This window comes from Halichoeres trimaculatus, unplaced genomic scaffold, assembly GCF_033239565.1.
Source record: "Halichoeres trimaculatus isolate MK-OKI-2021-1 unplaced genomic scaffold, fHalTri1.1 fHalTri1_scaffold_12, whole genome shotgun sequence".
NCBI classification, from domain to species: domain Eukaryota; kingdom Metazoa; phylum Chordata; class Actinopteri; order Labriformes; family Labridae; genus Halichoeres; species Halichoeres trimaculatus.
The window spans coordinates 21194032-21220226 of NW_027437190.1; the positions used below are offsets into that span (position 1 = coordinate 21194032).

General features: G+C 39.7%; 5 protein-coding genes across 6 annotated transcripts; 1 reads left to right on the forward strand and 4 right to left on the reverse strand.

Annotated features, from left to right (window-relative positions):
- The first annotated feature begins 3869 nt into the window (after nucleotides 1-3869).
- LOC141801273 (hairy/enhancer-of-split related with YRPW motif protein 1-like) lies at nucleotides 3870-5902 on the forward strand. The gene is made up of 5 exons (XM_074684253.1): nucleotides 3870-4055; nucleotides 4210-4282; nucleotides 4376-4459; nucleotides 4589-4670; nucleotides 4787-5902. The coding sequence occupies exons 1-5, from the start codon at nucleotides 3970-3972 to the stop codon at nucleotides 5401-5403; spliced, it is 942 nt and encodes a 313-aa protein (XP_074540354.1). The 5' UTR covers nucleotides 3870-3969; the 3' UTR covers nucleotides 5404-5902.
- A 962-nt stretch (nucleotides 5903-6864) lies between these two features.
- stmn2a (stathmin 2a) lies at nucleotides 6865-10990 on the reverse strand. Its single transcript, XM_074684255.1, has 5 exons — nucleotides 10830-10990; nucleotides 9000-9095; nucleotides 8687-8859; nucleotides 8375-8566; nucleotides 6865-8286 (listed from the first exon to the last, which is right to left on the reverse strand). Exons 1-5 carry the CDS (start codon nucleotides 10846-10848, stop codon nucleotides 8227-8229), a joined length of 540 nt encoding a protein of 179 aa, XP_074540356.1. The 5' UTR covers nucleotides 10849-10990; the 3' UTR covers nucleotides 6865-8226.
- Nucleotides 10991-11952: 962 nt separating this feature from the next.
- Nucleotides 11953-17287, reverse strand: upp1 (uridine phosphorylase 1). The gene is made up of 8 exons (XM_074684254.1): nucleotides 16816-17287; nucleotides 16426-16479; nucleotides 15793-15904; nucleotides 15551-15709; nucleotides 15303-15417; nucleotides 13082-13291; nucleotides 12838-12984; nucleotides 11953-12756 (listed from the first exon to the last, which is right to left on the reverse strand). Exons 2-8 carry the CDS (start codon nucleotides 16464-16466, stop codon nucleotides 12605-12607), a joined length of 936 nt encoding a protein of 311 aa, XP_074540355.1. The 5' UTR covers nucleotides 16467-16479; nucleotides 16816-17287; the 3' UTR covers nucleotides 11953-12604.
- Nucleotides 17288-17600: 313 nt separating this feature from the next.
- Nucleotides 17601-20752, reverse strand: gra (granulito). 2 transcript variants are annotated; one of them, XM_074684258.1, is made up of 8 exons: nucleotides 20659-20728; nucleotides 20488-20555; nucleotides 19118-19200; nucleotides 18956-19011; nucleotides 18741-18798; nucleotides 18519-18625; nucleotides 18382-18440; nucleotides 17601-18155 (listed from the first exon to the last, which is right to left on the reverse strand). In XM_074684258.1, the coding sequence occupies exons 3-8, from the start codon at nucleotides 19197-19199 to the stop codon at nucleotides 18128-18130; spliced, it is 390 nt and encodes a 129-aa protein (XP_074540359.1). In that variant the 5' UTR covers nucleotide 19200; nucleotides 20488-20555; nucleotides 20659-20728; the 3' UTR covers nucleotides 17601-18127. The 2 variants fall into 2 exon arrangements, with proteins under 2 accessions (XP_074540359.1, XP_074540357.1); XM_074684256.1 differs by lacking the exon at nucleotides 20488-20555 and having other exon boundaries at nucleotides 17602-18155; nucleotides 20659-20752.
- A 650-nt stretch (nucleotides 20753-21402) lies between these two features.
- rbm12bb (RNA binding motif protein 12Bb) lies at nucleotides 21403-25892 on the reverse strand. The gene is made up of 2 exons (XM_074684252.1): nucleotides 25750-25892; nucleotides 21403-23714 (listed from the first exon to the last, which is right to left on the reverse strand). The coding sequence occupies exon 2, from the start codon at nucleotides 23694-23696 to the stop codon at nucleotides 21774-21776; it is 1923 nt and encodes a 640-aa protein (XP_074540353.1). The 5' UTR covers nucleotides 23697-23714; nucleotides 25750-25892; the 3' UTR covers nucleotides 21403-21773.
- Between the last annotated feature and the right edge of the window lie 303 nt (nucleotides 25893-26195).

Below are 26195 nucleotides of genomic sequence, written 5' to 3' on the forward strand. Positions count from 1 at the left end.
CTTTTACCATTGTACAGATTTGATGTCAAAATACCTTCCTCTGAAGCTCGGCCAGCCGGTAAAATCGCAGCCAGAGTCTGTGCAGTGGATATATATAACTTTGTATCAACTTGGCACGTGAGAAACATTTCTACAAGGCTTGTTAATCTTTTAAAGTTTGAGCACAACACCATTCAAATGAATGGGGTAGACAGAGTTTTTGACCTATACTGCAGCCAATCAGCAGGGGAAGCAGTTTTTGAGGTGACCTCACCTTTAGTCAAGCAATATAATGTCCAGTTTTTACACAGTCTATGTGTAATTAACTGCACTAATTCAAAACAGTTTTGAACCTGTGAGTCAGTGATACACAAGCATGACAAATAAGACCCTGGTTGGGTTGTATAGGGATTCCCTGTCTCTCTTATAAAGTCTATGAATTGACCATGTTAGGGCATGGTGGCGTAGACATGCATGAAACAAGTGGATGTAGGCAGGATTTAGAGTGAAAGCTTGTGTTGACATGGAGGTAAGACAGGACAAGGTGCAGGACCCTGTGGGGGCAATGTGTGTGTCAGGCTCATCCACACTTACTGCATGAACAAAATGACTGAAGCTTGCACATTGTATCCGTCAGCACCAAAAAGCCCTCTGACATTCTGGGAACAGCATGTTGGCCTGCAGTTGCTCCATGGAATCAAGCTCTCATCTGCGCTTGTCCAGCTCCCACTGCACAGAGTTAACAACTGACCTGACGTACGGAGCAAAGGAACAGCTGCTGCTCGACAAGGTACCAGTATGGAAGATGTTAGGGGGGTCACGCTCCCACTGATGGCCTTACCAGACATGTCTTTATGCAGGAAGTGTACCAGCCTCAGGAACTGTTATTTCCCACACCTTCCCGGAGAAGATGACCATTTCACTGCTGTTTAATATTTATGCTGTTAAAATACTTAAACTTAATTTTCTTAACAGGAAAGTGTCATCACAACATGAATTTCTATTCTTCTTACTCATTTCATGAAAAGAGTTCAACTGAGAAGGACTGGCAATGAAATTTTCTTTGAAAAAGTTAAGTAGTTATGGTTTAAACAGTATGCCTAAATGTGGTTGTTTAATAGTATTGTGTGGTTAGTGTTAAAAGAAAAAGTAAAAAAAGAAAATGTAGAAAAAAAGCACTTTGTCTTGCACTTAAAGGCAGCACCTGCAACCAAATAACTTAAAGTGCTTTGTCCTACTTCCTAAAGTTTTCCTTTCTAACCATATTTTTGCTTGTGTTGTACATTGTTTTGTAAAAAAGTTTCTGCTAAATGAAATTGTAGAATTTTAGTGTTCATTACTTGAATACTGGTAAATTATGTTATCGATAGCAAAACCCCTCATCTTGAGAAAGTATTCATACTTGCAAAAGCAAAGTCTGCAGTGCAATTTGTAACTCTGGCTTTAACATGTTTTGAAAGTTGTGGATTAAAGACAAGAGCCCCAAAACAACAAGGACTGAACAATATTACATTCCATGTGGTGTTTTAATCAATATGTATACGTCGCTACATAAACATGTGCAGTGTATATAAATACATTCACATATAGGCGGTATAGTTAGTGTTTCTTTCTCTCTAACACAGACAAGGCAAACAGCCAGTAGAGATCAGTTACACAGTGGAACATAAACATTTAAAGCTCCCGTGTTTTATATTGTTTACCCAATGACCCAGGCATATTAGTGGGGTCAAAGTTTTCACACCTCCTTCAGACCACCCCTACTCTCCATGCATAGTGATTCACTTTTGTTTATGTTTGTTTATATGCTTTTTAATCACACTCACAAGCAAAACATTTATGTATGGTTTTGGTGCAGCTTTGAGCCTCGGAAAACATTTTTGTTCCTCTTTCCCACTAAAGGAGCAGCAGAGTGAGGTTTTTACCCCCACAGAAGATGAATGACACCCTGGAAAGGTTTCCCTGCGCCAGTAAGTTGACCTGTTTGCAGTGACTCGGGAGGAGGAGGTGGTGGGAGGAGGTGAAAGAGGGGTTTCCTAGGAGAACCTGGCAACGCTGACTGACTAATGTTGGGCCCCCTGACTGATCAATGCTGTTGTGGAAGCACACAGCTGACAGCAGACAATGAACAACACACTCTGCTAATAGGCCGTGTGTCCTCCACAACACCAAAGAAGAAGAGGGCTCCGGCTGTAATGGGGCCTGTTGCTCATGAACTGGAGGCTCAGCAGGGGAACTGGGGGGGCTGAGGCCAGGAGTCTGTCGGACACACTGAGCTGCCAAGCTGAGACACATTTCTCTATAGGATGTGAAGTAGAAATCATGCTTTCAAATATATCTTTCTATGGGCTTTCAATACAACATACAACAGGAAAAACTGAAAAAACTCATGACATACATCTAAAAGCTGAGTATAGATGGTAAAAAGTTGAGTAAAATAAAAAAAATAAAAAATATAAAACAGATCATTACAAAAAAAAGAAAAAAAAGAGGAATCTTTGATTTAAAAAAATCACAACTTAGTTGTATCAGGTGAGGAAGTACTTAACAGTTTTTCTCAAATGCTTTAGTACATTTCTCAGATCAGAAAGGAAATGCTCAAAACTACTTGTTCAATCTTCAAATCATTGGGTCACTTGTGCTCATCAAAAAACAGTTGCTCATGTCTGAACAAGTTGAAAATGCTTTGGGACACCCAGGCAAATGATTATGTATGATTGTGTTCTTTGCTCTTTCCTACATTATCAATTGCTTATGTCATGTAAATCAAAACAAATTATCAAGGGTCTTTGTCGAATAGGCTCACCTTGACCCATGATAATGCATGAACCACCAACGGGTAACTGTGTATGTGTACTTTTCTCTGTACAGACAGTGGCAACAAATTTCCTGTGAAATGACAACAAGATCTATCACACTTGGACCATGTTCTCAATCATAAGCTTATACAATGGCTGAGGTTGGTTGAAGGATGCAGCCAAAAGTTGTGAAAACAACCGTGTCCTATATCATTCAGACATTTTCGTTTTTGTTTTTGTTTTTGTTTTCTTTGTGCTATGCAGCACCTTCTTCTCTTTCTGTGTTCCAACAATGGGGTCAGTTAACAAATTACAGCACAAGCAGTGAAAGCGAAAATATGTATTTTGTCCAGTCTTTTGCAGTCAATCTCTCACATACACTAAGATGTAACTTACAATTTACAATAACTTTCATCAAAACTTAAGGCATAGTTCACATCAGAACATCCTTTCAGAGTACACTGTTATATTGACAACATGACCAATCAATTTGACTGTCTTGTCCATACAATGACATAAGGACTCGTCATTCTAATAGCACTAACATCTTTACCGACACAGAAAATTACTTTTGAGATATGAACGAAGAAGTTTGAGAAAGAGACTAGCTTTTGCAGGTAATCTGTGGTGTTTTGCTATTTGTACAAACTGTTTTGAGAAATGCACTTACTGTTTTGCAGATAGCAAGGATAATTCAAGAAATGTACCACAGGGACTAAGAAAAACTGTAAAATCTTGTACACCAGACTCTTACCATTCCTCATGCACTCTTTAAAACAGCTTTATCATGGAGCTCAATGCGAATTTAATCTTTACACATAAGAGATTCACTTTCCCCTTGAGACCTGGGATTGCCCCTTTTTTATTTATTTATTTATCTTATTATTATTATTATTATTATTATTATTATTATTATTATTATTATTATTATTATTATTATTATTATTATTATTATTATCAATTTCTTTTTCTTTTCTTTTTTTGTCCAGCACACGTCATATAGTGTCCACCTCGAAAATAACAGGCTGAAGGCTTTCCAAGCCACGCCCGTCCGATTCCAGAGTCCACACCCCCTCCTTGCGTTGTGAAAAAGATCACAGCAGAGGCTGATCTGAAGTTTACCCCAGTCGCTTCTGGTAGTGCCGCTCTGGATTGTTCACTCAAAGGACTACTGAGGATCCCTTGAAGCATCATGAAGCGAAGCCACAATTACAGTTCATCCGAAAGCGACCTGGACGACAATGTTGAGGTAGAAAAGGACAGTGGCGACGAAAATGGGTATGATTATTTCTTTGATCACGATATCATAAGACTACCGTGCGTGAACTCAGTCCAAATTTTAACTATAGCATTTTGCCTTTTACTACCTGTCGCTGTTTGAAAAAAAAAAAATCTTTATATTTTAACAATCTGTATCTTGTTTACCTTATAGTCAACTGGATTCCCACGACTCGATGTCCCCCTCCACAACGACCCAAGTCCTGGCCAGAAAAAGGCGTAGAGGGGTAAGATAGGTCCCTAAATCTGTCTATGTTTATCACCCCGTTTTCCTGCCTCTTCTAACCCCAAATTATTCTGTATATTTGACACATTTACAGATTATTGAGAAACGAAGACGTGACAGGATCAACAACAGTCTTTCAGAGTTAAGAAGATTGGTGCCAAGTGCTTTTGAGAAACAGGTCAGTTGATCTTCCTTCCATTAGTTTTCAAGGCTGTCACATTTTTGCATTACATTTTTTCCCATGGTGGACTTTAGATATGAAATATTATTTTTAAAAAAACATTATGCTTTTGTGGTTTTTCTATAGGGGTCAGCAAAATTGGAGAAAGCAGAAATATTGCAAATGACTGTTGACCATTTGAAAATGCTTCATGCGTCTGGTGGCAAAGGTAATGTTTTCTGGCTTTGGATGGTACATAGAATATCATAATGCACTTTCCTGAATCATGATGACAATCTTAGTGCCTAATTGCATCACTGACCTTTTGACTCTGCTTCCTGACAGGTTTCTTTGAAGCTCATGCTCTTGCAAAGGATTACCGCGGCCTAGGCTTCAGGGAGTGCCTGGCAGAGACGGCTCGCTTCCTGAGCATCATAGAGGGTCGGGAGAGCTCAGACCCCCTCCGTGTACGTCTGGTGTCTCATCTCAGCAACTATGCCTCCCAGAGGGAGGTGCAAACCGGACTCGAACACTTGGCCTGGGGCTCTGCCTATGGGACACCCCCTGCCCACCTCCCACACCCCCTCCTCCTCCAGCACCCACAGGCCAGGACACCTGCTTCAAGAAGCAACAGTAGCCCACCTTCCTCTTCATCCTCCCCTTCTTCCACCACATCCTCCTCCTCCTCCACCACTGATGCATCTGGGACATCCAGACTCAGTGTGGTGCCCCCCACAGAGTCCCTCAGGGTGCCTCCAAACGGCTCGCTGCCCCTCAGTCTGTCTGTGCCAACATCCAAGCTCTCACCCCCGCTTCTTTCGTCCCTTTCCTCGCTGTCAGCCTTTCCCCTCTCTTTTGGTGCCTTCCCTCTGGTCTCCCCAGCAGCACTTGGCACGGTGAGCCCCTCCTCCACCCTGACGAAGCCTTACAGGCCGTGGGGGACTGAGATTGGTGTGTTCTGAAGCTTAGTACCGGACTGAAGGCAACAGCTGAGCTGTGCCAGGCAGGAAATCTGCCTCATCTGTTCTATAGCAATAAAAAACAGGGGAACAAATAAGCTGATTTTATTTTATTTTGTAAAGTATGAGAGAAACTGCTTGCTGGTCAGTGTGCCATCACACTCACAAAGAAAAGGAATTCTAAATGATTAATACTATACTTTGAAATGATTACTAATTTAGTTAACATGCACTGTCTCTGGGTTGAGAATCGATTATGAAACATGGGCCCTGAATAGATTTACTGTAAACACAAGTGTAGGTGTTTTATTTCCTGGATCACTTACTTACTGAAGCTTCAACGTCTGTTTAGTGTGGGTGTATTCAAAAAGTAGAGCAACAACATACAATGTTGTTGTTTTAAGAATTAAGAACTCTTGTAAAACAGTATACATATCGTATGGACCATTGGATGAGAACTAACTTCTGCTGAATCTAAACTTTCACTATCGGATGTATTTGTACATTTTTTGTATCAATAAATTGAGTTGAAGTAGAAAAAGATGAAAGTAGAGTGTTTTTTTTTCTTGTGCATTTGCTCATTCAACTCTTTTTTCATCACAGTAGTGGTTTAGACCATTCCTTCCCAAGGGACATTTGATCCACAGGTGTATTTTAGCTGCATTCCCTAGAAGTTAATTATGAGCTAATAATGCCCTGGTCATTGACTGAAAGGCAATTCCTCCACTGTGTGCCAGGTAAGTAACCAAATCTGGGAGCATTGTTGCCCTTATGAATACCCAGGAAATCATTAAGAGCCAGAGGAAATCCTTTACAATGTTACCCTGACCTCACCAGCCTGGGTTGGTCTGAATTGGAGACAATAGTGTGAACAGGATGGGGACACTGGAGGAAAGCGGTCAAGAAAGTTACAACAACACACAAACAGCTGAACTAATAATTAGCTAGCTCCAGCCTAGGTGGCACACATTTTAAGGGCTTCATTGTTTTGATCCCATTCATTCAGCAGCTTTTATGCATCCAGGAGGAGCGGTCTCTGCCTGTGATTTACCTCCCGAAGACTTATGCCACATAACTCATCAGGTATATTGTCCTAGAAGTGCTGTTACCTACCCAACCCTTGCTTTAGCTGCTTTAGTTTGAATAGAAGTGACAAGGTCTCTTTTTTTCCAAAACCATCAGATTTCTGATAAAAGATTAGATACAATTCATGAGATGTTGTACTTCTATTTTATATTGGCCTCTGGTGAACGTCTGACAGACTTTTTGTCAGGGTTTTTCAGCTCAAATAGATCTAACACTGCCATCTAGTGGAGGAGCTCGTGATTGGTCTTATTTTTGTTCATGTGTCCTTTAAGGTATGAGCTTGCATACATTTAAATTATGTGTTATAAAGTTACTGGATAAGCAAAGGTAAAAGAAAAGAATGTGAAATCAACTTGGTGAAGACGGTGATTCTCAGGATGTGTAGATAACTGGTTCTTTTATTTGGCAGTTTACATCTTTCCCTCCACTTTTAGCACAGAAAAGTTTTAGATGGTGCATGCCATATGGTCACAGAATCCCAAACCTTTATTCAGCAAAGCTTTCACAGAGAAATATATGAAGGGAAAAACACAAGCAGCGGAGGATGCAGGCAGATATCAGTGATATTGGATATTAAAAAGACACTAGTTCAGTGTGCTGGGATGTAAAGCATCCTGCATCCAGTCTCCATCTATTCCCTTTAAAGAGAACAGAGGCAAGTGATACCTTGTTGTTGAATCCACATTCACACACCCACGCAGACACACATTAGGTTCGCATTGTTAATATCATGGTGGGAGCAACAACAAATACCTTTATGGTGTCATAACATTCAAGAGATTGATCCCCAAATACTGTGTAGAGCTATTGATTTGGCTAAAGATCCCTTCATTGGGAAACAAAGTTGTCAGGGTAACAGGGGATCTGTAAGTGTAGAAACAGCTGCTCCCATTGGCCAAAGACATTCTTAGTAGTAACAATAAAGCACCTATCAAGTTTGTTATCAAGCTCACTTAAAGAGGAAGTGGACACTTTATGAAACTGTGTGTTTTTGGCGTTCTCTCAAAGATCTAAGCATGCGTGTTGAAAAGAGTATGTGTGCGTGAGGAAAATACAGATGGGATACGTCACTATCTTGAGGAGTCTGCAGCCAAGGTATACACCAATCAGCATTCTTCACAAAGACACGGAAACATCGTCATCATCATCATCATGACATCATCAGGAAACACTGCAAAATGTCAATCTACAGCAAACTCACAACACCGAGTTCTTTCACAAAAAAATGGTTGTAGAGTCAAAAATTTCAAGAACTGAAACATTTATCAATCACAAACAAAATGTTTGGAATCATACAGAGCAGTACAGAAAGTACTTCACCTACCATGATAGATAGATAGATAGATAGATAGATAGATAGATAGATAGATAGATAGATAGATAGATAGATAGATAGATAGATAGATAGATAGATAGATAGATAGATAGATAGATAGATGGGGCAGAGATAGAGTTTAAGAAAACAGTATTTACAAAGTAAAAGCCATATAATTTTCTCTAAAATGAACAAATCCATTCAACTCTCAAGATAAGTGTAACTGATGCTTGTATCCACTGATAATACTGATAGTGGTGAGTACTGGTGGTGTGGTGTGTTGTGATGTGATGGTGAGGTCATTGGAACCTCTCGGCTGCCAGGGTAAGGTGTCTGTTCAGAGGAAGGTGAGGGCAGGGCAGGGGAGGGGCGGGGCTTGTTGGAGGGACGTAGATGGACCATGGAAGTCAGAGTTTGAGTGAGGCTCATGCTGTCAGCTCTTCCCTCAGCTCTTTGTTCTTGCGCACCAAAGCTGCATGTCTCTCCTAAAAATCAACAATAACAGCAACAGTGAGATAACTGCCTAAGTACAGTTCTTGGTCACAGTTCCTGTAGGTTGTCTGAGTTTCTTACCTTCTCCTGTAGACGCTCAACCATGGCTGCCAGATGGGCATCACGGTTCTCCTTGATCTGCTCCATCTTCATCTGCAGTTTCTCTTCAGCCATCTTACTGAAGTTGCTGTTCTCTTCCATGGCCTTTAGCAGCACGTCCCTCTCATGCTCTCGCTTTTCTGCCAAAGCTCTCAGAACCTGGGCCTCTTGGTACTAAAAATACAACAAATAAAAACAAACTGTGTTGTTCTGAACAGCTTTACAACCAAAGCCTCGTGTTTTGCATTATATCAAGCGGCTAAAGTGGTTCAGCTTCACAGCTTAAATTCTCACCTTCCTTCGATCTTCCGCAGCCTCCAGTTTCTTCTCAATATCCTCCAAGGAGATGTCCCTCTTAGGGGGTGAGGGGAAGTTGTGGGCCATGTCTGACACAGGAGATGGGGGCTTGAGAATCACCTCAAAAGCCTGGCCAGAGGCTCGCTTGTTTATGGGCTTCACCTCCATTTCTGTAAGTTAAACAATATTTAATAAAACACCCAAAATCAATGTCCAATAGCACAGTACAGTGGTCCAATACTACTTTGTTACTAAGAGGGAAGGGATTAGTTCAACCTAAAAGGAAATCAATGTTTGAGCTGATCCATACCTTCAAATTCACGCACAAGCTTGTTGCGTGACTCTGGGTAGAAGCAGGAGCAGATGAGGGAGAGGACAGACAGCTCCTTCATCTTCTCTTTATATGCTGTGGGAACAAAAACACACCATAGTATTGTGATGAGCCTCTCTTTCAGTTGATGACATTAAGTAAAACAGACAAATTAACACTCAACTTAGATTACCTCACTGACACAAAGTCCAGAAATTGGAATAAAAATATGAACCAACTTGAAATATCTGAAATCAACACATTACTATGGAGAGGAAAATGTGCAGTAGTTATTGAATAATGTTCTTCTATGTCCTGCAATAGTAAGGTATATGTGAGAAAATCAACTGCTGAATCTCTTAAACTCCAAAGAGTGAGATGGTGCAGAAGCAAGTCTGTAGCACTATTCTTTTCCTCATTAACCTCCAGCTGTTTGTCCTGTGTCATGATCCTAATTGTGGGAAATGCATATATTGTCTGTCTCACCCCTAACCGGCTGTTGGCTGCTGCTGCCATAGCCATTGAAAACAGCTGAGTAATAGTTTTGACTTTTACACTTGATCTGACGTAAGTTGTGTTTTTTTTCTTCTGATTCCTTGTAGACTATTTTTAATCTTGCCTGCAAAATTATGTCACTTTTCCTGTGCTTGCTCTTCCTGTATTTGACAGTGTGCCCACCTGGCTGCTCAGAGAGAAGGCTACAGATTGTAAGTGCTGCAAAGGCCAGTGTGTGTGAAGAGGCCCCTTGCTGCAGGGCTGGCCTGCCTCCCACCCTGCCATGCACCTGTCTCTCTTACTACAACTCTGTCAATACCGTGTACCATAGAGAAGTCTGCTGCACATCCTGATGTATTAAAAGCAAGAAAATGGACTGCTTGTATTGGGAAACCATTAATGCTTTAGATTTGTGTACAGAGGCTACATAAACCCTTGAAAACAAATATGCTAATGCCAGGCCTAGAACAATAGCTGTCTATCAGTAAGGATGACTAATGTAGGCAACAATATACATTTAGTGTTAACAATAAGATCTTATTGTCTGGCTTTCATCCCTTATTACTTTATACGTGCTTCTTTCTTTTTGGGAATAAAAGGCAGCACATCTGTCACAGCTGGTGATGCATCTTGAGAGAAATACAGAAAGCTACAGACATTAATACTAGTACGAATCCCAATGAAATCCATCGGAACAATCACCTTCAGGACACATTCAGGGCACAAAAACACGTTTTTAAAAACAATCTCAGCTGTGTTTGAATTTAATTTCAGCTAAAAGTCAGACTGAAAAAGCCTTCTCTTCTTCTCTGTCGGCTAAATGGTGAGCAGCCCAGCATCTTGGGTGGGGTCCGTCTGCATTATGCTGCATGTTGGGGCCGCTGTAGCATGAAGCGCAGGTGCGGCGTTGTAAATAAAGCTGTCTGCAGTCGATCCGTATTGACTAATTACACACTGTTACTGAACAAAACGCCAAGGCAAATAATCAGTAACACAATACGGTGATAAGAAAGATGATGAAGGTAGTAAAGCAACCTAATGATGGAGGATGATTGGCTCATTCTGGCCGTCGTTAACAGACTTTCGTGCTAAGACAAAAGGCCCACAGCAGATGGAGAAATGTGAGGGTGGGTTTTATAAATCTCCTAAAATAATGTGACAAGAGATCATCTTTAAGTTCAGGCTTTACAGAATCACGACCACGAGAATGTAGACAATACCAGGCCAACACTGGGAAAAGATGCATCCGTCAAAATCCATCCATCCATCCATCCCCCCACGCACCCATACATCTATACACCTGTTTTCGAATCGAGTCGGCTTGAAAGAGCTTACCGGTTGCTGTTTTGGCCATGGCTGATGTATATTATTCTCTCCGCAAAGGATGCTGTAGCTCCCTTCAGGTGATCGGTAATGCTTCTAAGGCACTGAGTCAGCGAATAGACCGGGGTAGGATCGGATGCGAGGCTGGAGGTGGGCACGAGCGGGAGCGCGCATGCAGACCCTCCCCTCTGCACTCACGTGCGCGGAGCGGTTTTAATAGTGTTTGATTTGACCATGAAGGAGACTTATGGGCTAAAGTAGACGATTAAGACAGAAAGTCGAGAAAGCTTATGAATGAGTGCTCGAAGTAGCCTTTCACTTTCCATAGCGTCGTGACAACACGCGAAAAGGAGCATAAAGAGTTGATATACAACACTGCAAATTGGCTTCAAAAATTGGAATTAATAAAATATTATAGGCCTTTATTAACACATTTAGGTCGAAGAGCATAGAATTGATAAATAGGCTAATGAAATGTGTTTTTCTGGGGGCCTGTTAACAAGGTGGTACACGAAAAAGGCTGTCGAAGCCTCTTTGCCGAGCTTATTAAGGTAGACGACTTCCTGTAACCTACCTGTTAGGATGACGCATGGTCAGAATTTAATTTTAACGATTGAATGCGTCATTTTACGTCATTGTTCGTTAGCCCACAAAGAGTGACATGTTGTAAGGGAGAGTAGTGAGTGGGTCGACCCATCCCGTTTCCAGGCAACTGTGCACATTAATTGTCTTGTTGACAAATTCAGTAAGTATCAACCCGGAAATTCATGTCAATGCTTCGAAAAAAAAACCAAAACTTAAATCTGTGCTGTTCTGTCTACTTGTTTCAATGGATAATTCTGAGACTTCAGGTTGAATCAAGTGAAGACAGTTGAAAGTCTTAAAATCAGTTGACTTGGAATTAAGTTGCTGCATAAAACTATTCATGATTGATAATCTTTTTATTCAGGACTACATTAACATAGTCATTGTGAACATCATTAAAGTACGAACCATGTTTATTAGTCAGCATGAAGTTGACCAATAGCCTATAGGTTATGTTTATGTCACAGTTTCTGTTAGGTTGCCAGCAATTATTGAGATGTGTACATCAGATCCAACTTGTACATCATAAATCAGGGCAAACATAAAACAGTTTGGAATGAGCAAAGCTTTATTAAGATATCATATAACATCATACAGATCCTTTCCAATTCTTAAAATAAAAGACATGTATGGTTGCTGGTTTTACAGTACTGACTGAAATCTGTTTCTGAAGTCAACAAATACAATCTGCATAGGAAAATATTCCAGATGATACACATTCAAGTACTATGACCATAAACAGTGCCATGAAAACCTGGATTATAAATAGTAATTTTTTGGTTTGAATAGAACAAACATTTTAATGACAGTTGAAGATGACACATTACATTTAAAACAAATTTAGCAAAGGTCAAGACATGTTTCAAGTTTTATGGATAAGAGACTTTACATGTGTAAAATCAGAGGCAGCTGTGTTAAGACATAAGGGCAGCCACAATAAAAGTTTTTTATGCTCAGTTGAAATGTATAGAAGTTGAAAACAAATTCAAAAGTAAAAGTATTGAGTACTGGTTTATTTTAACTAGACATTTAAAATGATAGAGGTCTGTGCATCAGGATGAAAAACTAAACAACGACAAAGATGTGAAAACAGTTGAAATCTAAGTTATTGCAGTGCATCATATTTTCAGTGTTTTATAAGTTTAGAGAGTGGCTCAAGTACTGAAGATTTAACAAGTGCTTGTATGAAATGGCTGGAGTGCTTAACTGTGAACTGCCTGGGCCTTCAACTGCTTCTTAATGTAGCATCCAACCAGTATCTGAGGGCGCTGTTGGTAATTGTGAAGAACTTCACTGGAGCTACTCAGCTGATCCCCCTTCAGGCGGTCTAGTAGAGTCACACAAACCACGGCCGCTGTACACAAAACATAAGCATCAGGTCCCTGAGACTTGAAATTTGCCAGCCTTCATATAATGCAGATGTTATATTATTTACCTCGAAGACCACTCAGTTTACACATTGCAGCAAAAACTGAGGACTCCATTTCAATATTGCAGACCCCCGCTTCGTTGGCTCTGTTGAGGTAGTCCTGCTTGTCCTTCTCAGTATAGGCGCAGAATGCACCATCCAAACGGGCTTGTCCTGACAGATTGATCAGACAGAGAGTGAATCAGCAAGAGAGCAAATACTGCAAGCGAGAACAAAAGTCATTTAAATGTGGAACAGAACAAGTGCACACCTTCATAGAAGTCCAGAGTACACATGGTGTTGCCCACCACTGTGTCAAACTGGTTCAAGTCTTTGCTGCACTGCAACAGCTCCTCAGCCAGGCACTGGTCCAAATCTGTGTTGCGCACAACCGTCTTTCCCAAGATCACCTGTTCAAACTTTGGCAGGAAGGTGGCATCAACAGACTGCTTGGTGACCACAACAGTGCCAGGCTCAAGCCCTTAAAAACAGAAATGGCAGATAAGATTAATCAAAGACTTCCACTCCTGTCATATCAAGAAAGGACTAACATGGACATGCTTAAATGTCAGACTTGACAGATTATTTCTTTAATGAAAAAAACATAGCTTTATATATATTTTTTCAATCAAAGCATCCAGACATAATTATTAAGACGAATATTTAGATGATTTCAAATAGCATGCCTTTAAATTCAGCCAGTTGTTAGAGTTATTAACTAGTGTTCTACAGCAGTACAAACACTGGCATATACTGACTGAAATGTCAAACAGATGGCATTTTATAATCACCTCAAAAGGCAAAACCAACATTTTAAATGGGGAAAAAGGAGACTCGCATAAGAATGACTGCTATGAAATATTTATGACTCCCTCTCCCTCTATTGGTACATGAAAAAAGCCTCAAGTGCAAATTCTGAGTTGTCTGTTTTGAGGCAGCTGATCAGTGAGTTTAATCACATTAATTCAAATCAAGTCAATCACATGTATGGTCAGTAACAATGCAAGCCAACCATAAGTTTGTATTTTTTCTTTCAAAGCACAGCAGTTCTCAGGGGAGAAACCTGAAGGCATGAAAAGTCAGGACACAACACAACAATACAGTTTGTAAAATGTTATTCACTTGTTCATCATTAACCATGTGTGGCTCATAAAGTGTTAGAGATCTCGCCGTATGTTTGATTTTTTTTAAGCTATAAGAAGTGTTAGATGCAGGTGGAACCCTGAGACTGTTTTTGGTATGATGTGAAATATTTTTTTTCCATTTGCAGTTGAAAAGGCATTTAGGTAGCAACTGAAGGTACAATTTTAGAGCATTCTTACTGCTATAGATTGTCCTCATTTAGGAACCAAAATTCAATCAATCAACCATTTAAGGAAAAAAAAAACTTTATAGCACAGTCTATGGAGATTTTAAATTCAAAAGCCTCACTCGCCAGCGCCAAAATAACCTCCACTCATCAATGTCATCACATGACATTTGAACTCGATGGGGGTGTTTCATGTGCAACTATTCACAATTTTGAAAATATTATGAAAAATGTTTGAAGCTCAGGAAATTGACAACATCACTGCTGACTCATTATCAAGGGTGTGGAAATGAAACATCGGGGGAGTGCGACTGACTACACATACTATTTGTATGCATTTTTTCCAAAGTTCTAACAGTCACAAGCAAAGTAAAATGAGCCTGATGAAGTAATAGAGTTCTTCACTTTCATCTGGAAAAAAAATGTTTGGTTCCCACCCTGCTCCAATTTACTAAATTGATCTGTAAACCATGAGTGAAGCTGCAGCACCATGAAAGTCAAATCAGGCTATCAAAGGAGAAAAGAAAGAAAGGTAAACAAAAAAAGAGGGAAATGTTTTTTACTTGTTTTTTCACACTGAGAAAGTTTCAAGCTAAAAAGCAATTGAAATTAAAGTAAATCAGACAGAAACATATGATTATTGGCATATGATTCTTGCCAGAATCATATGTGTAACAAATACAATTCAAAATTATGACGTAGTTTATCAGTGTTATAGATACTAACACATACAAAGCCTCTGCTCACAGTCCAAAGATGATCAGAGTAATGAAAATTGAAAATGTACCCAAAAGATTTATTTCAAATGACATAACCTTCTGCACATGACTGCACAAAGATATGCACTTTGAAAACGAGTTGATAAATAATATATATTTTAAGTCATCCAGTTCATTCAGGCCGAGCAGAGGTGGCACATCTCAAAGTTTGCCATAATGAATCCATTTCTTGAGTTGACCACAAAGTTATACCACACCATGATTAATAAAATAAAGAGTTTTCACTTAATCTGCCCTGAGGAAAACTTACAAGCACCAAGTCTCTTATGAGCTCCTCAAATCAAATCATCCCAAGGACATTTGGGGTAATTAAGTCAATTGGTGAAGGTTGTAACTCTGTTTCATTAATATTCAGCATATAGCTAAGCACTTCAAATAAATACAATTCAAAATAATAAGCTTACCTATTCCACCTGAGGTCCCAATACGTATGATGGTCACATCTGTGCAGTGTGCATGATGGAGGAGCTTTATTAGCTCATGTAACATGATGGCAATTGATGGGATACCCATCCCATGCTGTGGAATAAAGCACAGATAGTTCATTCACTATTTAAACACCCATGTGGTGTTTCCTAGTGCACAGCTGACAAGATTTAGTGCAAGGACCCCAACAGCATTTATTTTGAGGATATGTTTTGTTCTTACATACGCTGACAGAGAGCACAGGGCCAACTTTGTACATAGCATATCGGTCCGTTCCGGCACAGATGTTTGGGTACTCCGATTTGGGGTCCTCCATGCCAAGCTCAGTGGCTATGTATTTAATGAAGGCTTTCATTCTCCAGGGACTGCCCCCAACACACACAAACTAAACAAAACAGGCATGTTTAACTGCTGAATAAGATGATAAAAGTATTTTTCAATAAAATAGTTAAGGAAAAAAAGTATTACTTTAACATCACCAAACATAGCAGGTAGGTTGTGAGTTCCAGTTCCTAAACTGAAGTGGTAAAGGATGTCATCTTTCAGTAAATCCAGGTGTGGGTTGTGCACACAAACGGGGCTGGAGAAATCAGAGTAGTATTTAATGAGTCAGTTAGGGCCTGAATTTGTTACATTTCTCTCCTAAACTGTACAATCTGTCCAAATACAGATACTTCCACCTTCATATAATATGGTTTCTGGAAGACAAGGTTCAAAATTAGTAATTTATTTGTCTTTCCTGCACACACATTTGATTTCAATTTTATTTGGCAGTCAAACAATACTCAGATAGTCCTGATAAACATTATGCCTCTATGAAAGTGAAACACCTAAAGTGCTTTAGATAGACACTTTGAAACAAACTTTATTTAGTTTGATGCATTAATTTAAAAAAATGCAAAACTGTAGTAGTACTAGTAGTAGATGTCCTAAATTTCTAATTACGTAAGATGAAAAAGTCATTCTTTGTCAAATAAAGGAAAGGGAAATCCCATGTGCTCCTGTGCTCCCCGCGGTTTCCTGTTTAAAAACTTGTGCTGTTAAAGAAAGCATTTTTGAAGTATAGGAAAATATTTTTAAAAATAAAACAAAATATCCCACCTGCTACAACATGAGGCTCCCGTGTCGTCCTTTGAATCCATCTTCCTGAAATAGCTGTGGGGGAACAAATGACCCAATGACCGAGACCAACAAAAGAAACCCTGGATGACATCAGCACATCACAGCCGAACAGCAGAAACTATAACACTCATTACATGAAGAGTAAGGATAAATTGGCCTCACTCGCAGTGCCTTTTAGCGTTCAGTCTCACATGTAAACGCAGTTTTAAGCATTCTCCCACACGGCATCACACATCGCTGCTTAGTCACTCACAACGAAATAAAAAATAAAACTCACGTACTCTATAACAATGTCTATAGCTGCTCAGTGAAAACTGAAAAGTCAATCAAAGACAAAACCCAACACAAGGGCACAAAGAAGACATTTACCTTTGAAGCGCTGCTCTCCGACAGCAGTTGCTTCCGTTTCCAACAAACTAATTTCGCTCTCTGACCATCCAACGTCGAAAGCGTAACGTGCGGCATGGGTCAGTTAGTCCAAGGGAACGCGACGTCAAGCTTACGTCACATGCGGAACATCAGCCCAATGAATTGTAGAGACTCCACAGTTGTGCCACCTGTCACGTACTTCACTGACTTAATTTCGCTAGACGGGAAACTGTGGTTTCTGACAGGTTGGGTCATTTTTTTTTAAAGTTACGTTTAACTTAGATGACAAAGCTGATAAACTTCTCCTGACTTATTACGACCAGCCCAAGAATAGTCTTCCTGGAAGTTAATTTATCTAAACTGCCTGTTTAAGTTCTCCACCTTAGCTTTTATAACACTAAATTATGATGATGGTATGATATGAAATTTACAAAAAAATATTTATTTTGACAACAGTAATTTGTGTAGACTAGGTTTGCTCTTTTTCACAAAGGTACACTCCATCTTTTTTTAAACGTTCATCAAATAAGTGTTCTTGTTTAAACACATTCATGATTTAAAACTTACTCATAACACCATTTACTGTTTTTAAATAAATCTAAGCCAGTTGATCTAGGACAACACTTATTCCTAGTGATACAAAGTCATCACTACACATATGAAGAAAGGATATATAGCACAAGGATCTGATTGAACTTCTTTGCTAAAAATACCTGCGATGAGTTTTTTTTTTTCAGTTAATTAACATGTCAAAGCATAACATTTGAATTGAATGTCTGAAAAAAATATACAGCACACAAAACTGTTGAGCCAAACTTTTTTTTATAAGACAATGGGTAAACATGTTTAGTAGGCCATGTCAAATCACAAAGCTGATGTCACTCAAATTGATACTGCTAATGATTTGCATCATTTTGACCCTAAACTCCTAAGCTGGGGCTTATTCTATCACTCTGGTATGTTGATTGATAATGTGTCAACCTTTGATGGCATTTTCTCTTCTTTTCTCTGAAGCAGAATATTACCAAAACAGCAGAAAAGCCAGCACTGATATATATATTTTAAACACTTTTATAAAATCTAAATACTTCAATACTTAAGCCAAAATTGTACACAGCAGAAAATAGAAATTCTTATCACACCAAGGTAAATTAAGTGGTGATTGGTAGTAATAATTCTTGCAACTTCACCTCAAACTATTGTCCAAGCAAACATGCAAATAAAACATCAAAATAAATTAAATTCACCAAGAAAAGCATAAGGCAATGAATTCAAACACTCTTTGGTGCAGTAAACACCTGTGCAAAAAAACTCAAGTTGAGTGACGCATCTCATCCATCCTAAAAACAGAGACATATATTTGAAGGTTATTTTTTCAGAATCTCTTGTATCTCTTTTCTGATGTAATAAAGACACTATAGGAATGAAACACAGTTGAAAAAAAAATTTACTCCCTTAGTAAAGAATACTGTTAGAACATTTTAATATGGCTAATTAGTTAACAAACAGGATTGAATGTGAATTACTAGTAAGCACTTAAGATAAAAGATACAATTAAAAACTCACATGGCTTCATTTCCACCATTCCAGCTACTTTCATGAAGCCACAGGTGACCCAGATCCCTCTGTTAAGTATGAAAACATTAGTTAATCCACTCAAATGTTATTTATATACCAAGGTCTATAATGAAGTCTTAACTTACAGCCACAGTTAACACTATAGGGTGCTCTGGGAGGTATTCCGGCTTCTTTCTGGCCTCTGGACAACTTGCCAGGCCAATTAAAAAATCTCTTGAGTAAGTTATTCTTCCTAAAAAGATATATATTTATGTTACGTGCATTATATTTAAGTGACATTACAATAGAATTGTGCTGCTGGCAAGTAACCATAAATCTTAATGATGGCTAAAAACACTTTGTCATACCTTTTCTCTGTTTGTGGAGGTGGACAATCTTGTAGAACTGCTCTATGTCAATATTTTTCTATAAAACAAAACATTAGTCATTAGCTCTTTGATTAACTATCCAAAAATAATGCTTGAATCAAAGTAATTTTGATGAAAAAAAATCTACCTATGTGGAAAAAAAAACTATTAGGAAAGAAACTTTGAACTTCAATATTTTTTTCTTGGTTTCATACCTCTTGATTCATTTCCTTGATCACTGCCTGTGCACACGTTGCAGCACTTATAGGCTCTAAACAAAATAACAATCAGCCATTCAACGTGGAAAAATTATAGCAAATTGATATTATAATACATTCCTATAAGCCCTGTCCATTGCTACTTTCATGACTACTTACCAATGTCAACATGATTACAGCGGCGCAGAGGCCTGGCAGGCTCCAGATGCTTTTGGAGGACTCGTCTCCTTGTCACCTCCATCCTAGTGTCAGTGAGATTCACACATTTAAACCCCCCACACACTACAAGGATCATCTATCAAGCAAATGACAAAGGCCAGGTGCTTCTTTTGCTATAATTTCACATGACATGCTTATGATGTGATGTGCTTGGCATAACCTTAACCAAAACACACTTAAGAATCTCTTTGGTGGTAATAAAAGCTAAAATCAGCATTTTTGGTATGAACCCCCTTGGTTTGGGGTAAGTTCCTAATGTTTACAACATCTGGACACCCCTATTAAAGCCAGTACCCCAGTTTGGCCAGTTAAAAAAGTCTGGCTCTGTCACTGAGTAAAGGTCTGCCACAGAAAACCCCTGTGTTAAAGAAAAGAAATAAGTTTTTTTCTATGGTTAAGAAAACAAATTATATAGAAGGGCCTAACGATGAATAAGTTGAACAAAGTCACCATAACATTTGATTATCTGTTATTCTCAATCACTTTCTTTTCATTGTACTACTACCCAAAAGATTTGTGAATATGCTTTAAATTCAATGTAAAACTATTTGTGTTTTCAGAATGTGTTTTTGGTGATGTGCAATTGCTTAAAATGGCTTGTGAGTTTGTGGTTGAACAGTAGAGAAACAAATGAGAATCATTTTCTTGTGAGGGAAGGTAAGATAATTCACTAATAGATAGTCTGGTCTAAATGACAATCGACTTGTGTTCTTTTTTAATATGATGAAGAGGTTTTTGCAGGTCCCTGCTCCAAATTCATGAACTAATGACACAAAAAAACATAATGTGCAACAACTAATCAAAATAAATAAGAAATATAATGTTTCAATAGGTGCATCATCAAGGGAAAATTTACACTTCCTCAAACACTGAGGATGAGGTTCAAGATGAGTGTATCGTTAGCATTAAAGCTAATTTTATGAAACCAACAAAAACGACCGTGATTGGCTGTAAATGCTAGCTAAATACATTCGATGGACTGTTGAGCTAACTGCACGAAGATTTACTTCTCTATCAGTAAACCCTTGAAAACGGGCTCCCTTCTGACAGTTTATCTTTCTTAAATAATTTGATATGCAGAGGAAATTTTGGAAAACAGGGGGAAAATACAAGATGCTCTTTGGTAGGTGTTTAATGGCAGACATTTGTAGCCATGCTGTGCGATGATGACTAAAAGAGGCTGCCATAAACGTTCATGGTTGTGATAAACGTTTGCCCCTAAATTTTTAATACGAAAAACTGGCAAGCAATCTGATCATTTTGATATCAAACCAGGTTAAATTGATTGCAAATGTAATAAAGTTGCTTACTTGTTGACAAATGCAACTTCATTAAGATGCAAAAGTTGAACTTTATTTCAGGACCGTTGCGTTTTAACCTGGCAAACAACAACAGCTCGTGGATAGGCTATGCAGACAACGAGACCTTGTTTTGAACTGTTTTACAATACATCAGAAGCCTCGACACGTTTAATTATTCACCTGTGGCTTTGCTGAAGTCCCTCGGCGTGGTTTTCTGCCTCTCACTCCAACTGATGTCATGACAGTTGAAACAGAATAACTTCCGGTATACTGCCTTCAAAATAAAACGTGTTCGAGTAAGTGGCGCGATAACCAATAACGAAGCGTGTTACTGTCAGAATGGAGGGGAACTCTTATTTAAAGCCATTATGGTGAATCGTGAACATTATCAATGCCTCGATTGACAAGCATATTGTCGTAAAAAGTGTGTGAATTTTGCATCATGCTTCTTTGAAATACCAATTCATAGATCATTTTCTCACTTGCAATACAGCCACGACCCAAGAGGAGTTCATTTTTGGGACATTTTAAAGATATAATTACAGTTAAATTCTGTCACTTGTGAAATGCGAGTTTACTGCTTAACACTTTATCCATGTTTTTTTTAAATCTGTGGAAGGAAGAGGACCCTAAAAAAGGACTCAAAATGAATGTCAATGAGTGATCCTGTCCCAGTGTGTGTTTTATGCTTGATTGCCAGTCCTTGTCTTAGTCTACTAGATTTTACTCAAGGTCATGTACCATATAACCAAACAAGATTAACTCGTGATCAGAAAAGAAAACACATAAGGGTATTCAATTGTTGTCTTTTTAATAGATAAACCTGCACTCTAAGAAAGTTTTGTTCAATGTCAGCAAGCAAAGTTTTTACCAATTTCCAGATTTGAAAAGAAAACTTAACAATATTTCCTTAAAATTCACAAATCTCAAAATATTGACAGACTGTAAATGTATGTATATGGTCACACAGTGTTAATGTCGAACAAAAATATTTCCACGATGAACCATTTTTTTGAATAACAAGTAAAAAATACAAACCAAGTGTATACATAATGTATTCTGTTCATTACTTTCTACAAAAATGCATTTCAAAATGAAAAATAAAAAAGCTGCTAGATTTACCATACTAGAAATTTTAAAAATGAACCATGTCACATCAAACAAAAAAGAGACCAAAAGGCAAGAAGAAAAAAAAAGTCATTTTGCCCTTGAATTAACTTTCCTCAATCAAGTGGTAGACCGTCACACTACCAGGGTCATGCAAAGCACCATGACCATGAAAAACACTGTCAACATTACACAAGTAATAGTTGTATCCTTCTTGGACCTATTGGCCTTCCACTCAGCTCCTCAATCGCTTTCAGTGCCTCAAGACGGGACTCAAACACTGCAGTCGCAGATCCTTTAGGTCTCCCACTTTGTTCATACTGTAGTGAAACAGATCCCGGAATAATCTGATAACCATAGCAAAAGTCATAGATTTCTTCCCGTTTGATTTGGAATGGCAAGTTAAGTAGCTGTACACAGGTGGGTCCATCAAAATTCCGTGCTGAGGCTTGGAAGCCGCCCCGAACACCATTACCCCTGTCTCCTGGACCGTGTGAATCCACTCCATAGGGCTCATAATCAAAGCTGTCACGGTTTTTAGCCTGCGCATAAGGCATCTGTGGATCACCCCCTTGAGGAATCCTGAAGTCAGGGTACTCAGTGTCACCAGGTCGATGGAATGCTTCGCTGCTCCTGCCCAAGTAGTGCTCCTCTCTAGGCCGTGGATTTTGCATATGGAGATCCTGCATAGATGGATCAAAGCCCAACTGTTGCATCTGAGACCGTGAAATGCATTTCAGTATGACTTCTGACCCAAGGAACCTCTGTCCATTGAGGGAGAGGGCACCCATCGCCTCTGCCTCAGACCGGAAAAGAACCAGAGCCTGTCCAACCCCATCACCATTATGGTCACTCATCACAAACACCTTGTCCTCTGTGATATCAAACCCATGGAAGAAGTCCATGATCTCAACTTTTCGCACATCAAATGGCAGATTACGCACAAGCAAACACAATTTCTCTGCATCATAAGTATCACTTGGGTAAGATGGAGGGCTTTCCTGAAACCTTTCAGAGCTACCAGGTCTGTTATCCATGCCCTGAGTTTCCAGTAGGGTAATCATTTTCTCTCTTGAGATTGGACGGGTATAAACCCATCGGTTGCAAAAGAGCCTTTTTTCATTACTCAAGGCATCACAGTAGTCTCGCAGACTCCTGAAAAGCACAAATGTAGATCTGGTTCTCTTGCCATCCTTATCCAGGAGGTGAAGTATCTGGCCATCTTCAAGGTTGGCATTACGAAACAGCTTTTTGATATCCTCTTTTTCCACTGCATAGGAGAGGTTATCTATCAGGACACAGTACTCTTCATCAGAAGTAACTGGCCTCTGAGCCACAGGTGATTGGGACCTCGCATGAAGTTGTGGATCTCTCTGGTTGCGAATGGGTGATCTCTCCCTTACGAAGTTGTTGTTGTTCATGTTGCCAGCCAGCGAAAGATTACCACCAGCCCTGCGCCAATCATCTGCTGTGGTTGGAGAGAGCTCTACATACCTTGACCCTATGTATTGTCTATCCCTCTTCAGGCCTTCATATGCATCCTTACTGGTGGCAAATTTGACAATCCCTTTCCCATTTTTTAAACCATTTGCATTTCTGAACAAGATCACATCATCAATTACCAGACCACTGAAAAAATTTAAGACATCCCCCTCAGTCACAGAGAAAGGCATTCCTTTCAAAAACAGAAACAAGGAGTGATCAGCAGTGCTTGACGCCCCTTGGTGCTGAGGGGGAGGAGTATGATCCAATCTGCTCACTGGTCTCCTGCCCACCTCCTGGTCCATGGATCTTCCAGCACGTCGTGCAGTCTCCTCATGGCGCCTCTTTTGGTCTAGCTCAACATTTTTAGTGCTTCTTTCAAGCATGTTCTGCATTTCTGTTTTACTACTTAGTAACAATGTGACGGGTGAACCCTTAATGCACCCCAAGGACCGTGTCATGGCTCTTCTTGCATCTTCATCCGAAGCAAAGATAATAAATGCTTCCTCTCGCTCCCCACCAACAATATGCACCCCTCCATCAGGAATTCTGAGGCCAGTGAAGAACTTGCGAATATCCTCAGAGCCTGCTGTGATACTCAGTCCCTGTAAACGGATGACGACTGCCATACTGACAAACAACAGCACCTGCAGACAAAAGGGTGTAAAATAGAATTATTTCCAACAGAAACTCTCTCCGCCAGCGTCCTGGTATTCCATTATGTCACCACTGGACTGGAATTGAATTGTGAAATAAAATGAATGAGAGATAGGGAAAAGTATTCCAATTAAGGCCTGCTTCCAAACAGACCAGTTTCCATTTCTAAATGAACAGAATCAAAGAATACATCACAACACAGAAATTCACCTGCAATCTGTCAGGTTGGTTTCTAGATCAACTAAATTATAGACCACAAATCACTGTGGAAAACACACACAAAGGTACCCTCTTATCATTTTCTGTTCCTTCCAAACAGGATTCTACTAAGAGCGCGGTCACACTGGCCATCCAAACCGTGCCGTGCTTAAGCACGATTGCCCCCTCGCAGCGCTGTTCCCCAGCTGGAGAGTACGGTCAGCGGTCACACTACTCCAATATGAACCAGACTTTAGCAGGTATCATACACGCGCACGGCCTGCCTACGTCATGGTGAAGCATCTGTTTACATGAAGCGTGATCTCATCAGAGTCAGCACAATGAGACACAAAGAGCACTGCTGCAACTTTTGGACTTATGGTGAGTCATTTACGCCCGACACAGCCCTCTATCACCCCAGCTTTGTTTAAAATGATTGTCGAGAGATGCGCTCGCGGCGATCATATGTAACGGATCGCATGCGCTGTCCGTGTGCTTGTGCTCGTGCATGAAGTAAACCGTGCCGGAGCCCACCTCTCCGAAGCGTGCCAAAGCACGGGAGGGAATCGTGCTTTGGCACGGCACAGTTGCGGTCACACTGGCCTTTCCAAACGTGCTTTATGGCTGAAGCGTGCTTAGGCACAGCGCGATTGGCCAGTGTGACCGTGTCCTAAGACAGCTTAAAAGGAATGAATCCACAACACATCAAAATATACAAGGCAACCCAATAAATCTAATGACATGAATTGATATGGCTTCTTTCCCATTTAAATTCATTTAAAATAGCCCCTTTGATTCAGTACACCACTGCAATAAAGTAATACTTTCTGATTTTAAAAAATATGTTGGACAAACCACCTCAAACACAATCTTTGACTAACCATGCAAGCCCGTCTCTTTCCACTCAACTCAGCAGTTCTATCAAAGATCTGAAACCACATGAAGTAGAAAATGAAGAAAAACTGTATGCCATTCGCGTGTCAACCATTTGGCAACAGAGGTCACCTCCTATAATCCAATACTCTTCAGAGCTCCCCGAAAAGCACAATTTCATGAATTCAAACCAATGGTGTCCGTTCTTATGATCCACTTGGGTGTTTGACACACAATCACAGCCACAAATGTGTCAACCAGCAGCTGGCATCACTAACACCAAAGCCAAACTCACTGATTAATGATAAGATAAATGTGAATTGTAATGCACTGTTCTGTTAGAGAACTCTGATACACAACCATTAGCAGCTGAACAAAAATCTAACAGTAAAACAATTTAGTTATGCTACAGTATGGCGGTATAAAACCATCCAGATTGACCAGTTCAAGCTGTATACCATGCTCAACACCACTAGAAAATGCATCTTCTCATGGTGTAATGTGCAAATTTTCTCTCTGAAAAAAATAAATTATCGTCACCAATGATTCGTCGCCTCTGAGCTTACCGCGTTGGCTGTCTCATAACCTCGTAAAAACAAATTATTTCAGTCCATCACGTGACGTGAACCTAATTTCGTTGAAAGTCCCCGAAAAAGACCCAAGACCGGGCAAATGATATGGAACCGAGCTTTGATTCCCATATCTTTAGTAGCTTTGCCTCCCCCAGTAGTTGGAAAAATGAAGATATAAAATCACTGAGAAACGTCCAGGCGAATACAAATAAGCCATCGTTTCCGTCCAAAAACAGATCCGCAAAATGTCTAACAATGCTAACGCGGTGTCACTAGCATTAGCTACTGCCGCTCTGACGACCAACGGTGACCTCGGCAACAAGAAGGCTTCCTCGATTTAAAACATGAAATATGTGGAGACCCAACCAACGATAACACTTACGCAGGTCCTAAATCAAGGTTTCACGGGCAATTTCGAGAGTATCAGATGAAAACAGATTAGAAAAAATGTGACTTCGTTCAGGTCTCCTCCCATGCAGTATCAGCCATCGATTTCCGCTGCCGTCTTCTTCTACACATGCAGAGGTGGCCCGAAGGTTTGTGTGAAAGGAGGACAGCGCCCACTGTTATTCCGGAGTGTGGGAACATAAGATACTTGAAAAGGCTATTGCAAGAGCACAAAATATAACACAAAAGTGATGACATTCCTCGCGTTCTAAAATAGCTCACATGGTGAATTTAATAATATATAAATATTAGTTATATTCAAATGTAATAACAGAAGAAATTAGATTACACCTTGATCGCCTGCTTATTATTAAATGTTTAGCGGTACCGCTCACCATCTCGTCGACTGTCTTACACCGACTACTAAAACCTGTACAATTT

What these genes read in the sequence shown, in the direction of transcription:
- LOC141801273 (XM_074684253.1), top strand. Translation starts at nt 3,970, where the DNA reads ATGAAGCGAAGCCACAATTACAGTTCATCCGAAAGCGACCTGGACGAC. An exon ending in CAAGTGCTTTTGAGAAACAG is followed by an intron (nt 4,460 to 4,588) that starts GTCAGTTGATCT and finishes GTTTTTCTATAG; the next exon opens with GGGTCAGCAAAATTGGAGAA. An exon ending in TCATGCGTCTGGTGGCAAAG is followed by an intron (nt 4,671 to 4,786) that starts GTAATGTTTTCT and finishes GCTTCCTGACAG; the next exon opens with GTTTCTTTGAAGCTCATGCT.
- stmn2a (XM_074684255.1), bottom strand. An exon ending in GCTTGTGCGTGAATTTGAAG is followed by an intron (nt 8,860 to 8,999) that starts GTATGGATCAGC and finishes TTTAACTTACAG; the next exon opens with AAATGGAGGTGAAGCCCATA. An exon ending in TTGAGCGTCTACAGGAGAAG is followed by an intron (nt 8,287 to 8,374) that starts GTAAGAAACTCA and finishes GTTGATTTTTAG; the next exon opens with GAGAGACATGCAGCTTTGGT.
- upp1 (XM_074684254.1), bottom strand. Translation starts at nt 16,466, where the DNA reads ATGGATTCAAAGGACGACACGGGAGCCTCATGTTGTAGCAG. An exon ending in GGAGCCTCATGTTGTAGCAG is followed by an intron (nt 15,905 to 16,425) that starts GTGGGATATTTT and finishes TGATTTCTCCAG; the next exon opens with CCCCGTTTGTGTGCACAACC. An exon ending in TAAACTGAGTGGTCTTCGAG is followed by an intron (nt 12,757 to 12,837) that starts GTAAATAATATA and finishes TTTTGTGTACAG; the next exon opens with CGGCCGTGGTTTGTGTGACT.
- gra (XM_074684258.1), bottom strand. Translation starts at nt 19,199, where the DNA reads ATGGAGGTGACAAGGAGACGAGTCCTCCAAAAGCATCTGGAGCCTGCC. An exon ending in CTGTAATCATGTTGACATTG is followed by an intron (nt 19,012 to 19,117) that starts GTAAGTAGTCAT and finishes TATTTTGTTTAG; the next exon opens with AGCCTATAAGTGCTGCAACG. An exon ending in CCTCCACAAACAGAGAAAAG is followed by an intron (nt 18,626 to 18,740) that starts GTATGACAAAGT and finishes ATATCTTTTTAG; the next exon opens with GAAGAATAACTTACTCAAGA.
- rbm12bb (XM_074684252.1), bottom strand. Translation starts at nt 23,696, where the DNA reads ATGGCAGTCGTCATCCGTTTACAGGGACTGAGTATCACAGCAGGCTCT.